General features: G+C 47.0%; 2 protein-coding genes across 2 annotated transcripts in view; one reads left to right on the top strand and one right to left on the bottom strand.

The window, feature by feature from the left end:
- Window positions 1–1,710: 1,710 nt before the first annotated feature.
- Window positions 1,711–3,772, bottom strand: LOC146185406 (uncharacterized). The gene is made up of 2 exons (XM_084607813.1): window positions 3,128–3,772; window positions 1,711–2,520 (listed from the first exon to the last, which is right to left on the bottom strand). Exons 1-2 carry the CDS (start codon window positions 3,770–3,772, stop codon window positions 1,711–1,713), a joined length of 1,455 nt encoding a protein of 484 aa, XP_084463939.1.
- The window catches only part of LOC146185405 (neuronal acetylcholine receptor subunit alpha-10-like), a 43,506-nt gene continuing 33,598 nt past the window's right edge, over window positions 3,771–13,678 (top strand). Inside the window, exon 1 of the mRNA XM_084607812.1 lies at window positions 3,771–3,789. Coding sequence (XP_084463938.1) covers window positions 3,771–3,789 — 19 coding nt within the window. The remainder of the gene's footprint in view (window positions 3,790–13,678) is intronic.

Here is a 13,678-nt window from a genome sequence, read left to right as displayed (position 1 = left end):
TTTTTTCCACAGCAGCCAGCATGCGGCCTTATTACTACGATTGTAGCACAAGGACCGATTTGGTACTCTTAGTTCGTGCTCGTTATCGCGAGACGCGGTTTTATCATTTTATTTGTTGCGCAAGATGCGCCGAGACGTATCTCAAAGATTCCAGGCACTCGCGTCCGCTTCCGCAACGGTTCCAAGTTTATCTGGTCATCTTTTGCATCTTTATCTAGATGCTTCTTAGCGGACTTTAAATTGGGCGCTGACGAGAGCAACTGCCGCCGTCTAATCGCTCAGTCCTTTTCTGGACACAAGTCAGCCCGATAAAGAGTTTATTTAGGGCACACCCAGACTCTTCATTTGTTGTCATTGACCTTTTCACCACCAAGTAACAATATGAGCACCTCCCATTGTTGTATTTAGTGCAGCTTTGCCATAGGAGACAAAGACAGCAACATCCGAAGCTCAGCGTGAAAGACAAGCAGCTTAGCACTAGAAGCAACCCTGTGTCAAAGCAAGCGTTGACACAGGGCTTGGTGTGCGGACCGAATCAGTGCAATCTTTGGTGCATGGACTGCACCAGTGTATAGGTGTACTGTCGGGATCGGCACCATGTACTAATAATACGTATGGATAGAGTGTGAGTCATGGGGAAGGGAGAGGAAGGAGGCAATGGGTGTGTCGCAGCTCTAGAAAGAGGCTGCATACTGTGGAACGCTCCGGAATAATTGCGGTACGTCATACGGACTGGCATTGGTGTTCATATCAACTTAGGACAGCTTACATTTTTTCTTTTAATAAATTATAGCTACTTTTACTCCTGTACCTTAATTAATTCGCTTTTAAAATGCATTCAATACAAAATAACGCAACCAAAGACGTCGCTATACTTGTAGCGGCGCTGCCACAGTCAGAAACGATTGGATTGCAGGTACCTGCGGTAGATGTCACCCGGTTTACTCAGTCTATTCATTTCATTCTATTCAGGCAATTTTGGTGCTCTCAATTATAGCTTTGACAAAATCTGGTCATCTTAGTTAATCGCACGTTCTGCACGCGACTTCGGCGGTGGGGCAGTCGCTGTGTTCATACAGCTGCAGAGAGTTACTATACTAACTGTACTTCGTGTCCACGATGTCAATGTTTGCGAATGAGGTCAACCACTGAGGAAATACTAAACGGCCCTACCGTATGAAAAATTGTAATTTTAAATTGCCCTACCATGTTTCTGAGCTCCACACTGGGTATTCGTTAATTTGAGGACAGAGGTTTCGAACGAAACAAGAAAAAAATTGTTGAAAAAGACAGTAGATTGTCCCTTTAAATTTTCTCAAGTTTCTGAATTCTACATATAGTAAAAAGAGTTCGACCGAGCACGTGTTCTACTATAGACCTTCCAGAAACTGCGGAAACTAAGCCTGGAGTTGGGCTAACTGGCTAATCGTAAACAGCCAAACGTCAACACGTTACATTATGCCATTATTACCTAAATATTTCGTTTAGATCAAGGTTACAATGAGACAAAATTATACCTGCCGAAGTTTACTACACGTCCTGAATGATTTTCAAATCTTTTAATGTGGGATTACCTGTGCGGTACAAAGAAACAAGATGACAATTCGGCTTAAGCTGAATTAGCTGAATTATTTCTGGAGAGAAACAAACAAGGCTGTTTCTTCCTCATACATGCTTTGTGGGTAAATCGTACAGTCCATCGGACGCGCGTTAAAAGGACTTTTCCATCTGGAAGCACGCGTCGTCCAACAGGGGTGGCAGTTGATTGCACTCAAAGGCTGCAACAAAATCCGGTAGGCGTCGCATGTACCAATGTCCCAAGTTCACGGTATCGTTGTACGTCATGGGGTGGCTTCTGGAAGCACATATGTTACTTATGAAATAGACCATATAAAAAATCTGGCTGGTCGAGAGCTTGGCATTTCCCCAGGAAACCGCCTGGTTGTACCAAGTGGTACCTTTGACAGCCTCGACGGCGGACGAAATCGAGAACAGCGCGTACTCGAGGCCGGTCGCTTTCTTGCCCAGATGGTTAACAGCACAAGCCTTGAAACGGCGCAGTCGAGCGCGACCGTTATTGCTAAGGATGTCGAGGGTGAAGACTTTCTGCCAGAGGGCGTTGGCGACGTGAGCACCAACCAGCGCGGCGTTGACGACCACGTCTGTGTCGTTTCCGTTGGGCAGCATTGAGTACAGCGCGCCGGACACGTACAGAGTCCTTCCGTGCACAGAGGCCCGAACGTCGTACAGGCCGTTGCTCTGCAGCGTCCACCACACGCCCGAGTCGACCAACGCATGCTTCAGAGCGAGCCTCTGTGTATGGGCCCTGACAGCCAGGACGTTGGACCAGTACACAGACGTCACGTCTGGAAGCCTTTCTGCCAATGCTTGCTCCGTCACCTCGATGAACGACAGCTGTTGCAGGTCTCCTAGCATCCGTGTTGCTTTCTTAACGTCATTGCTGAAGGCCACTATCGTTTTGGCTTGGTCGATGATGACGGATCTGACGAGACTGAAGACCTGGAAAAAATAAAAATGCGTTTACGCGGGTGACTTACCCGTGTATAATACGACGATATTCACTTTCAGGGGCTCATGCAATAAACAGGAATCGCATCCTGGCTGATTTCCAGCTTCATGAACTAGCCGAAGCCTTAACTTTGATATCCATCCCAGTAAATCTCTCTCTCTCTCTCTATCTCTCTCTCTCTCTCTGTGTGTGTGTGTGTGTGTGTGCGCATGTGTGTGCGTGCGTGCGCGCGTGTGTGTGGGAGAGTGTGAGAAAGAGAATTAGTGTATAAAACACTTCTATGACACGAAACAATGAGTATATACCGCCACTTTTTAGGTTATACCAGTTAACTTCTTTCATAGGCTCCCCCCTGCGGCTGTCCAGACACAATAAGTGCTGTACAGAATGGTACAAAATGTTGCTGGAGAAACCATTGTTGGAGAATATGTGTTATTGGCTCAAAGAAACAGTACGAGTAGCGCTACCGTATGAATTTCAGAGAAGCCAAGCTTGCAATGGAGTGGAACGTGAACACATTGTCCTTTAATCTGCGCTTTACCGACACTGAGTCAGAATATAATTCAGAATTTTTTTCCGCCTATCTGACCAAATTACCTGAGAGAGGTAGACATTTCGCCGCGATGACTTCAGCCGTTCGTAAATAGCCATTGCCCATAGAGCCCTGAGAGACTCGGTTTTGTCATCGCAGTATTGTATGTTGGCTGGAGACTCTGGTGGGTGCTTGACAGAGAAAAATTCCATTTCGTAAAGCTCTTCCACCGACTTCAGCACCACGTACGCGACTGCCACGTGTCGGCGCTCGAATGCGAACATCGTTTCCAAGACCCGTGCGGCGCCGTCGCTGGCATTGACTATAAACGGGTGCGCCTTTTCTGTTACACCGGCAGATATCAGGACAGGCTTCCAGTACTTCACGATAGAGGCACTGTCCACTTCCTGGACGCTGGATGAGCGGCGGCGCAAATCTCGGTACCATTCTGTACTGGTAGGATGCACCGGGTCAGCGCTCTTCGCGAGGCCATTGTGCAGTTCGATAACATCTTTGAGCGTCGTCGTGGAGTTGAGCAGTGCGTTGAACTCCCGCAAGAGCAGGTCGATATTGTATTCGTTCATGCTGCGTGCTCCGAGCGCCGTCAAGAACAAAGTTGCCGGCAAGCCGTTCACTTGTGGAACGAAGGAAGTATTCACGGCCACCATAAGACCATACCCAAGCTGCAGGCTCCCCAAAAGGGTGAGCATGTCGGCATTCGGCATAGGTAAGTACACTCGTAGAGTTTGCAAAATGTTCCCGACGGCTTCGTGCAGAGTGAAGCCGGTGTCGACGGCCGTTCGAGTGCAACTGCTGTGGAAGAGGTACAACACCTCTGAGGTTGGGTCTCGGGCGATTCCGTGGAGGGCAGGCGAGACGACGTCTCTCAGCAGGCTCTTGAGGGTGATATCCAGCTCTTGGATGCTGGTGCGTCGAAAGCAAGCGAAGTCGTGAAACGAACTGCACGGAGCAATGCTCGTGTTGGATACCTGCGTAGATGATGCCGCCGGCTGGGTCGTCAAAAAATTGAGGCATGTTCTTCGACAACGGAAGCTTTATGCATAGTTAATCAAAAGTCCGCGGACCACAAGATCTGCTGGACAGTACAGTGGACGGGCACTTACGGCACCAGCGAAGCTAACATGATCTTTGGGAGTGACAGTACGTAATACCCATCCTGTTGTGCATGCATTCGCCCTGTACTATATTTGCGCCCACACGAAGGGCTTGGTGTTCCTCAAAAATGCGCTAAGCTCGCATAGGTTAAAAGCCGGAACTGACAACCTTGCTGCAATTAACTTCAAATACGTCGGTTAGGAAGACAGCGACAGACAACGCCTTTCTATAAAGTAATATGTATTACACGGTGATTTTGAATGCTTTAAAAAAAATTACCGACGATTACGTTACTTCCTAATGCGAAATTTGAGCGCAGCAAATAAGCTGTTTCACCTTTTCGATAGATTGAGGCAAATCCGCCGCCACCGATCTGGCTCTCTGATTGCCACCGCACAGGGGTTGCATTGGAGGAGGAGTGAAGAAAGGAATTAAGTTCGAGCCGGCGCTTTGACAACCGGAGACTCGCAGGAAGAGGGGGGAGGGGGCGGCGTGTACACCCAGCGGCAAACGATGGGGGCAGAAGCGCGCGCAGCAAGCGGACAACGCGATAAAGGGAGAAGGGAAGAGATAGCAGCGACTGACTGATGCTGCTGACGCCGATAGTGAGTCAACCCCAGCTGCGGAGTTGGTTTCAGGGACAACGCCGCCGATGCCGACGCAAACAATATGATACCCTCGCTTCCGCAGCGCCAAGAACCAGGTCTAGACGTGGGAAGGTGGTCACGTATTCGTCGACGTGCCGGGGCCTACGTGAAATAACCGGCGCGTCGGCAACTGAAGAGCACCCTATCCGCCACACAGAAACAGGGGGGGGGGGGGGGGGGGGGGGGGGTGACCCTCCCCTCCTCTTTCTGCATGGCGGCGACGGTGTTCTATGCAGTCACGTTATCTTGACTCTCTAGCGGCGTCAGCGGCATCCAGCGGTATCAGTCGGTCGCTGCTAGCGCTGGGGGGATGAAAGGGGGGCGGAGCTGGTTACGAGGCCGACGACGACGCCGACGCCGACGCGAAACCCAGGAACGGACGCCAAAGAGCTGCGCTCTAAAAAAGGCTAAAGCTAGTTATTTCGCGCCATTCCATGCAACTTGATGCGGCTGAATATTGCACTCAAAGAATACTGATAACACTGATCATTTCAGGCATTTCTAATAAAGCATTGTCCTAGAAAGGACTCTCTTTAAAAGCGGTGCTTCACGATATCATATCATGCAAAAGCCCCGCCGTGGTAGTGTAGTGGTTAAGGCTCTCGATTTCTGTGCCCAGAAATGAGGGATTGAATCCCGGCCGCGGCCGTCGCTTTTCGACGGAGGCGAAAAGTAATACATCCGTGTGCTGTGCGATGTCAGTGCACGATAGAGAACCTCAGGTGGTCGAAATTTCCGAAACCCTTCCACTACAGCGTCTCTTATGGCCTGAGTCGTTTTGGGACATAAAGCCCCCCAAACCAAACCAAGCCGAACCAATCATATCATGCAAAAGAATTGCAAGGACTTTCTCATATATATCGCGTAAATAAGGCAAACCTGTTAAGAGGCGCACCTCTGCGAGGGTGGTTATGAGGCGAGGACAGCAGAATTCCTGCTCCATGTATAAGACGACGCCACGCCGATCGACCGTGAGGCTGATCAGCGCCCATAGCAGCACGGTGAGGCCGATGAGCATCGCAGTGCAGGCGTACAGCCGGTCTCGCCGGCCCTCCCACTGGGTGAGCTCTTGGACGACGCCGGCGGAAGACCCCTCAGTCATCAGCGGACGTATATTGGCTTGCGACATCTGCTTGGCAGCTACGGCCGCAACACCCGATTCCATTAAAGACCCGGCTTCACGACCGTTGTAATCAAGGCCACAGTCTTCTTCTCAACTGTGGAACGTGCGCGCGCAGCGCGCAGAACGTTGATAGTGTCGATGGACATTCTAAAACGGCACGAGTTCGGTTCGATGACGTATCCGCCCTTGGCTGTACTCTTTATCCTTAGCCGCAGGCTGAAGAAGTAGGAAAGGAAAAACTTGACTCTCATGCAGCCATCGTTACTGGCTAAATAGGCTCAGGTATCGGGTTAATTTTTTTTATTTCTTAAGCAGTTTTCTCTCGATCTGTAGTTTCTTTTGTCTTTTTAACAATAGTTATTGTCTCGGGGCATCAGATGGGTATCTGATGAAACATGAAGAAATTATTAAAATAGCAAAGAAAAAAGATTGATTTTTATTTCCAAGTTTTCGCATTAATAAAAATAAAACAGCATACATTTGTCGAGATGGTACCAAATGCTTTCCTCCAAGCTGTTGGGGCCCCTGTACGTGCGCGAACCAAGGAATTTTACGCAGGTAACGATAATTACAATGAACACCTTCGTCCGAAAGTCTCCATGCAACAGTGCTTGCTTCTGAGGCCAAATGTTGAGCATTTAATTACAGCGCACCCGGAGTTCCAGGCGTCAGGATGGTGAGAAAAATACTGACCTCAGTCTAAAGATATTTGAAGGTTGGGTGGAGGGGGTTGTAGCGGACAGCTACACGGCTCGAAAGTCACTGGATGTCATCTGCCATGGCGTAGCCCGCTCTTCTCCGAAATGCCTTCGAGGTAAATTATCTGCCTCATGGAAGGTCCAAGTGAGGCCTATTAGGTAGCGTTCCTTCAAGTGCTGTGCTCCTTTTCAGAATTGTGCTCTAGAAGACTCGGAATGGCTGCCATAGGTTAAGAGCATGGATTAAAATGTGTCTTGCTCGCCAGCCTTTCCGTTCATTTCCTGGATTACCTCTTAGCCTCGCACCCAATTAACGGCCGACCGAAGGCCGGTTTCTCACATTGTCAGTCCGCATTCCTCTTTCTTTCATATGGTGCGCTTAGAGTCGCTCCTAGGTGGCCCATTTCAGTCATCAGGCACTACTGTACTACTGTACTATATCTGCGCGTGTTAATATCTTTTAGATGCAATGGTGCCTGACCATTATTAAGGCGAAAGCCTTTAATGGCTGATCGTTGTCGTCAGCAAAATTGTCACGCTTTTGCGGCGGCTCTGATTGGCTGGGGTGGGGATGACGTCATAGAGGTATCGACCAATCACAGGGCACTATCGCGGTATATGCGGTTCAAGATTGAATCAGCCTGCCATGGCATTTGAATTCACGTTACCCCTATGCCACGGGAACGAGCGGCCAACTCGGGTCGCCCCTTTAATATGGGAGGGTGATATCAGAATCAGCCTGCCAGAACCACTTGCATTCTCGTTACCTCTACAACCTGCAGGCACGTACATAGGGCTGGGATGAAGCATGACTTTATATGTGGGCTGGTAGCTTACGCTCCCACGTCATACCCTTAAAGGATGAGCTTTAGTGTCCCCAATAATGTAGCGCCTTACACTGATAGGAGGCTTTAGTAAAGCAGGCATCAGCGGTGTTTGAAATTGATTTACAAGATATAAAAGGCGCAGTATCTGTCACAATTCTCCGCGTACACATGTACCATGCCGTAAAAGAAGGCAAGAATGTGAAACAGTAGTCACCCTCTTTACTCGAAGCAACATTCACTGCCACATTCGCAACAAATGCGTAGCAGAATGCGGCACTCGGGCTTTCGCCTTTCACCACTTTAGTCGCCAAAGTGTCTTGTAATTTTTTGTTATTATGTTCCTTGCTAGTCGGGTGCCTTCCCAAAGGCCAAAGCTCCAGTTCTGTAGTCGCTGGTTCCGGTCCCATGTGTAGCACTAAGTTTAGTGCGTCTCAATATTCTCGCAGTAAGCTGCAGTTGTCGCCGTGGTGGTGGTGGCGCACCAGGAGCTGTCTATGAACCCGTAGATCGCCTCATCCCATTCCCTTGCGTTGTCTTCACAGCGTGGAGTAGTAATCGCTGATGTGCGTATTTTTGCTTGTCCGTCTTGCCTAGTAGTGGCTTAGCCTCGGTAACAAGGCCGTCTTCAGTCATCATTATCAGTTCGTTGCGCCCGCCATGGATTTTGCCACGTTTATTTTCTCTTGCCATTTTTTTTCTTGTGAGATTTGTGTTGTGTCCTGATTAGCAGTCTACATACTTCTCCCAAATCTTGACCGATCCCTCGAATATAAAAGTACAGACCTTGCAGTAAAAATGAGCGAGCGGACTTCCCACCAAAATAAGCGTGGCAATCTGCCAATTAATAGCAGTGTAGACTAAGATATGCTTATTTTTAAGTTCAATTTACCGCCGTATTCTTTTTAACCACACCAAACCGCGCATGAGATTAATACGGAGACAATGCCAGAGCTTTTCCGCAAGATCAGCGCCCCCCCCCCCCCCCCCCCCCATTTTTCTACTATAAAATTTATTGGGAACTGTTTTCTGCAGTAGTAACAACAATATGTGTATTTATTAGAAAATGAGACACCAATTTCATAAATGACTTTTGACGCTTACCTGACGCTGTCCATTCTTTCTGAACAAGCCTCTTGTGACGATCCCTGCTTGACCCCTACGAGGCGTGCGTGGAGTTCAGAAAGCAGCCAATGAATGTCTACTTAAATAGTTTTAAGGCGAAAAAAAAACAGACAATTAGGCAGGTGACAGGATGGTACTTCGTCCTGTCACCTACCTATGGGTCTTGTTTGTTTTTTTTTGCGCCTTAAAACTATTTAATTATGAACCAAAACCAACTAGCCCAGCAGTAAGTGCTCTTAGACAATGAAAGTCTTGTTTATGTCTCCCCTATCTTGCAGCCAAGTGCTCGAATTTCTCCTCTACGTTGCTGGCTTTCTTTTCACTCGAAGAATGCGCGAGGCCTGTTCAAAGATGGCTAAAAGGCATTAGTGCCTCAAAATGCTCTCAAAAATAGCAAACTAATATTTGTTTTTAGAACTTGATTTACACAAAAAATACAAGATATTATATCTTTCTGTTTGTAGGACATAAGCAGTAATAAAAGCTGTATATTTTGTTATTGTCCTTATATTTTTAAGAATAGATGCTACCCAGGACCTTCGTCCTCTCGCACTCGAAATAAATATTCGGATAGGTTGTTATCGTTTGGATTTGAAACACCAGAGGAGCAACGGCTTATGCGATAATCATGAAATGGTTCATAGAACACTTCAAAAAAGGTGTTATTATTTGTGTGAAATCTCTACCAAAAAAAGCCCTGAAATCATATGCTTTTAGACGTCATGTCAAGCGCGTAATAACAGGAGGAGAACGGCAACATAAAAAGGGCAGCATACAGTACATCCGAGAACATGTTGTCGACGTTTCTCTTCTACTCCTTTTGTTTGGTTGAGCTGGTACTTCAAGGTAGGTTCAAGAACCTGCAGAACTTACGAATACTGTCGAGAGAGTTGTAGGTCACGTCGCATCTCTCCGTAGACTTTTCAAGTGATTTCAACAATCGAAAAAACGTCATCTTTGCCTGGAGGTGTCTTGGATCTGAACAGGATAACCATGAAAACCGATGTTTGTTGCTGATTTTCGTTTAAAAAACTGGAGGTCAGGCGTAAAAACTTCACTACGCCTCGAAACGGATTACGAGAAGCAAGCCAGAAACGTTACAAGCAAGCAGGAATGTATGAAATAAAGAATGTTGACTTGTTTGCTAAGCTAGGCTGCTGCTCAAATAAAAATATTAGACACGTGCCCATTGCTCACTCCACGAAAGCCTCCACTCACTTCCTCCCCATCTTCTGTTCATTCTTCTTAAGTTCCTCTTCTACTTATACTTCTTCCTGTTATTCACTCCTATTCCTTCTGTTCGCTTAGCAACTGGTTTCACTTATCTTGGCTTGGTGCCGATCCTCTTGATTACCGCAGGAGTGGTTAACGAGAGACCGCCCTGAATCACTGAGTAACTGAAGCCCATTACAGGTGGGTAGCTTTTGTGTTACCTTGGCTTGATGCTGATCCACTTAAGTGCTAAACCGAGTCAAGCCATCAGCCATAACGAGCTTCAGCTACGCAACAACGTTGGGCTAATATTAACTGCTATCGCTCCGAAATTTTAATTTAAACACAATGTGTGCCAATTCGTATGTTAGTTCTAATTCACGCTCGCATCTCATCGCAAACACGCGCACCTAGAGACGGAATCAGGCTTTAAATGGAAGTATTAAGTTAACACCGAGTGTATCTAAGCAGCATTAGCCCTGGCGAGAGTTCCAAGAGGGATGGGGCACAGAGCATGGTTTCTGGCTTAGGGTACTGTCTGCCACGTACATACTATAGCAGGGAGCGAGAAATGCATGCTTATGTTGTAGGTCGCCAGCATATATCTCAGAACAGGGTCTGAGTGAAAAACAAAACGGAAAAGCTCGCTTACGACATAATTATCCTTAGTACGAAAACTAGTTTGCAGGAAAAACAAATACCTTTCTCTGCATATTTGCCTTAAACGTGTTTGGAGGTACAGCAGGCTGCAAAAGTTAAAGGAAATATAGGAGAGAGGACGAGGAAGTACCTTTCAAAAATGCATCGCCTAAATGGCTGCTTAAAATTGCATTAGAACACTTCATCAGCCCCATTCACTACGTCCCTCCGACAGGATCCTCATCTGATCGAGCTCAACGGAGCTCGTAATTGATAACAAAAGTGCATAGGCTAGGTCTGCAACATCCCCCTTGGTATTTTCATTACATTTATTTATTTATTTATTTATTTATTTATTTATTTATTTATTTATTTATTTATTTATTTATTTATTTATTTATTTATTTATTTATTTATTTATTTATTTATTTATTTGCTTCTTGCCTTCAGCTTCATGATCTCTTCTCTTCGCCGTTCAGCTTTTTTTCTAAAATCAGATCAATTTTAATTTCGACTTCTTGATACATTTTTTTAAAGACCATCTCTCAAAAAACGTGTTCTGTATGGGGACTAAACGACATTTTCTCCTGAATGCTTTCTTTACCGGAGTTATTATTTTCCTCAAAAGAGTAATATTGTTAGATACACAGGTCTCAGCAATATAAGCCGGAAAGATCTACCGGGTGGCAGTTCATCTAGAAGAAGACTTGATGGTAGGAAAACAAAACTAGCGCAGTGCGCAGGAAGGCTCTAAAGTGGTGGAGAGAGATAGAGAAGGAGTGGATGGAAATTATGATAAAAGTCGCCTAAAAGGCTTTTGATAAAAGCATCAAATATGACCGAGGTAAGTACGCCCTACTCTCGCTGCCGGGTCTCGGGCTCACTGTCCCCAGCTGATCGAAAAAAAAAAAAAGGAGGTATTCAGAAAGAGATCTGAAAAAATATATGGACGCGCAGCGGACTTGAGAAAGATGAATCAGCAAAATTTGGACCTGTGCCTCTCCTCAGCGTTAAGCTGAAACCTTTCCGCTCGAAACCCAGGAAGGATGGGAGCCAAAGTTCATAAAGCGAAGATTTTTGCTGATTTTGCTCTCTCTGTGGAGGACATCCGCGCCCCCGCTTCTTCGTGCTTATATTTTATTCGTTTTGCCGTTCAGTGCCCTTCCTTCTTTTAGCTCGCTTTTCTTCTTACCGTTCACCTCCGCAGTGCCAGAAGAGGTCGAAGGTGAGGTGGTTCTTATCTTTTTTCTGTACTTCCCCGAGTGAACCGTTGGTTCTTTTTAGGCTTACGCACGTGTTTTCCCCGCCGACACGCTGCAGGCTGCGCGCACCTCGAATCGGGAGCGAGCCCTGCAGGCTCCGCTTTCGCGCGCCGCTGATTTCTGCCGAGTTAACGCTTTCTGGCGGTGGCTGTGAATCGGTGGAGTGGAAAACGGTGCCGCGAGTCCCAGATGCTTGTCTGTGTAAACATCGGGGAGAAGTAAAGCCTCGTCAAGACGGAAGCGAATCTAGCAGCCTTGCGTGAGAAGAAAGCTGCTGTGACGCCGTTAGCACCGCTGCCGGCAGCCAGAATTTCCCGGACAAGAGAAAAATAAATAAAGGCTTCTTTGGCATAAAGAAATACTGCCGGCAGTACTGCAAGGACCGCTTTTGAGGCGAAGGAGTGGAAAGCGGGAACAAAAAAGATGCATATCAGCAACGTGAAACTTCCATTGCCGGCTCTACAAGGCATGCAAACCTTGTGTTCGAAAACAGGGTTCAAAGGGAGCAGCTAGAGTTGAAACCAACTGCGTTGTTGGTAGTCGCTTTATACGCAGAGCCTTTAATCAAGTTTACCTCAACGAAACTTTCCATCCGCAAACGCTTCCGGGCGCAAGATCATTTCTCGCAGTTTTCTGCGACGTATGCAGAGCGTCTCACAGAACTTGAGCATAGTTCAGATGTGTACTACTCCACTTGAGGTACTGGAGGTTATTTACTGTGCCCAAATATGCGGAATCGAATCCAGGCCGCGGAGGCCCGTGTGCTGTGCGATTTCAGTGCACATTAAAGTACCCCAGGTGATCAAAATTTTCGGAGCTCTCTACAGCGGCGTCTCTCATAAGCTGACTCGCTTTGGGACGTAGAACCCCACCAAATCAAAACAAACTGGGGGTTATCATACAGCGACTGTTGCATACAGTATCTGAGCCAAAATGCTTTGCATTCTAGAAAATTGTAAACTGTAGTGACATCACTACCACGAGTACATATTACGCGATAGCGCTGCGCCATCACTTCCGTCCTTGAGCTGTCCTGATCGATGCAAATTAGACGCGCAAAACAAAAATGCCGCATGGTTGCAGTGCTCCGTCAGCTCGGTAACCGCACAGAGAGCGGCGAAGCTGCAGTCATTTGTGATGGCGGCGAGATGCGCATCTGCATTGCAAAGTGTGAGCGCAAAGTGGAAACAGGGACCTCGCTTTCCTGCAGAACGTTCTCCTGCTTGATGCAGGATAAAACGTTGCTGTGTATATTGCACTGACCACGGAGAAGTAGTTGGGCCTGTTTCAAATAAAAATGACACGGCTGGTGCAGTCTAGCAGCCTAGGTTTTTACCACGACTGCGCAATTCTTCTATTGTTTATTTTTTTGTTTGTTTATGCGGAAACATTGCTAGTGTCAGTACGAGAAAAGCCGGCGGTGTCTACGAAAGTAGTAAAAAAAAATGCGAGAATGGTTCTGGTAGGTAGCGTCTAGCCAGTGACATGGATTGTAGGCTTGGAGGTGGTCTGTATTGTTCAAACATCGAAGAAAAACCGACGTAAAGAACGACACGAAACACAAGAGCGCAAACTATCAACTGAAATTTTATTGCAGTGAACGCACATATATAGCATTACACATAACAACATCACAAAAATCGACAAGTCAGCAAAGGAGCTATCGTATCAAGGGTATGTATTGTGTCTGTTTGGTATACCTCACGATCATGTCTTTGTCAGTTGGTTGACGGCAAGTGATATAACCGGCCACTGACTGGCGATTTGACTGTGTGACGTCACGAGACCAGATGACATGACCGAATATGCAGGAGCTTGAGCAGCCCATTTGAGATGGCAGTCGAACTCACCAATGCCCCTGGATCCCCAGTCAGACACGTCACTTTTCGGCCGTGTAGGGACGCTCATATAGCTTCCTTACAGCGGAGGACTATATCTATGTCGCTCCTGTCAACTTGGGCAGCATACAT

This window comes from Amblyomma maculatum, chromosome 6, assembly GCF_055883805.1.
Source record: "Amblyomma maculatum isolate TAMU_Amacu chromosome 6, ASM5588380v1, whole genome shotgun sequence".
In the NCBI taxonomy this organism is placed as follows: Eukaryota; Metazoa; Arthropoda; class Arachnida; order Ixodida; family Ixodidae; genus Amblyomma; species Amblyomma maculatum.
This window is presented reverse-complemented; position numbering and strand designations above follow the sequence as displayed.

What these genes read in the sequence shown, in the direction of transcription:
- LOC146185406 (XM_084607813.1), bottom strand. Translation starts at nt 3,772, where the DNA reads ATGCTCACCCTTTTGGGGAGCCTGCAGCTTGGGTATGGTCTTATGGTG. An exon ending in GAAATGTCTACCTCTCTCAG is followed by an intron (nt 2,521 to 3,127) that starts GTAATTTGGTCA and finishes TATTTTTTCCAG; the next exon opens with GTCTTCAGTCTCGTCAGATC.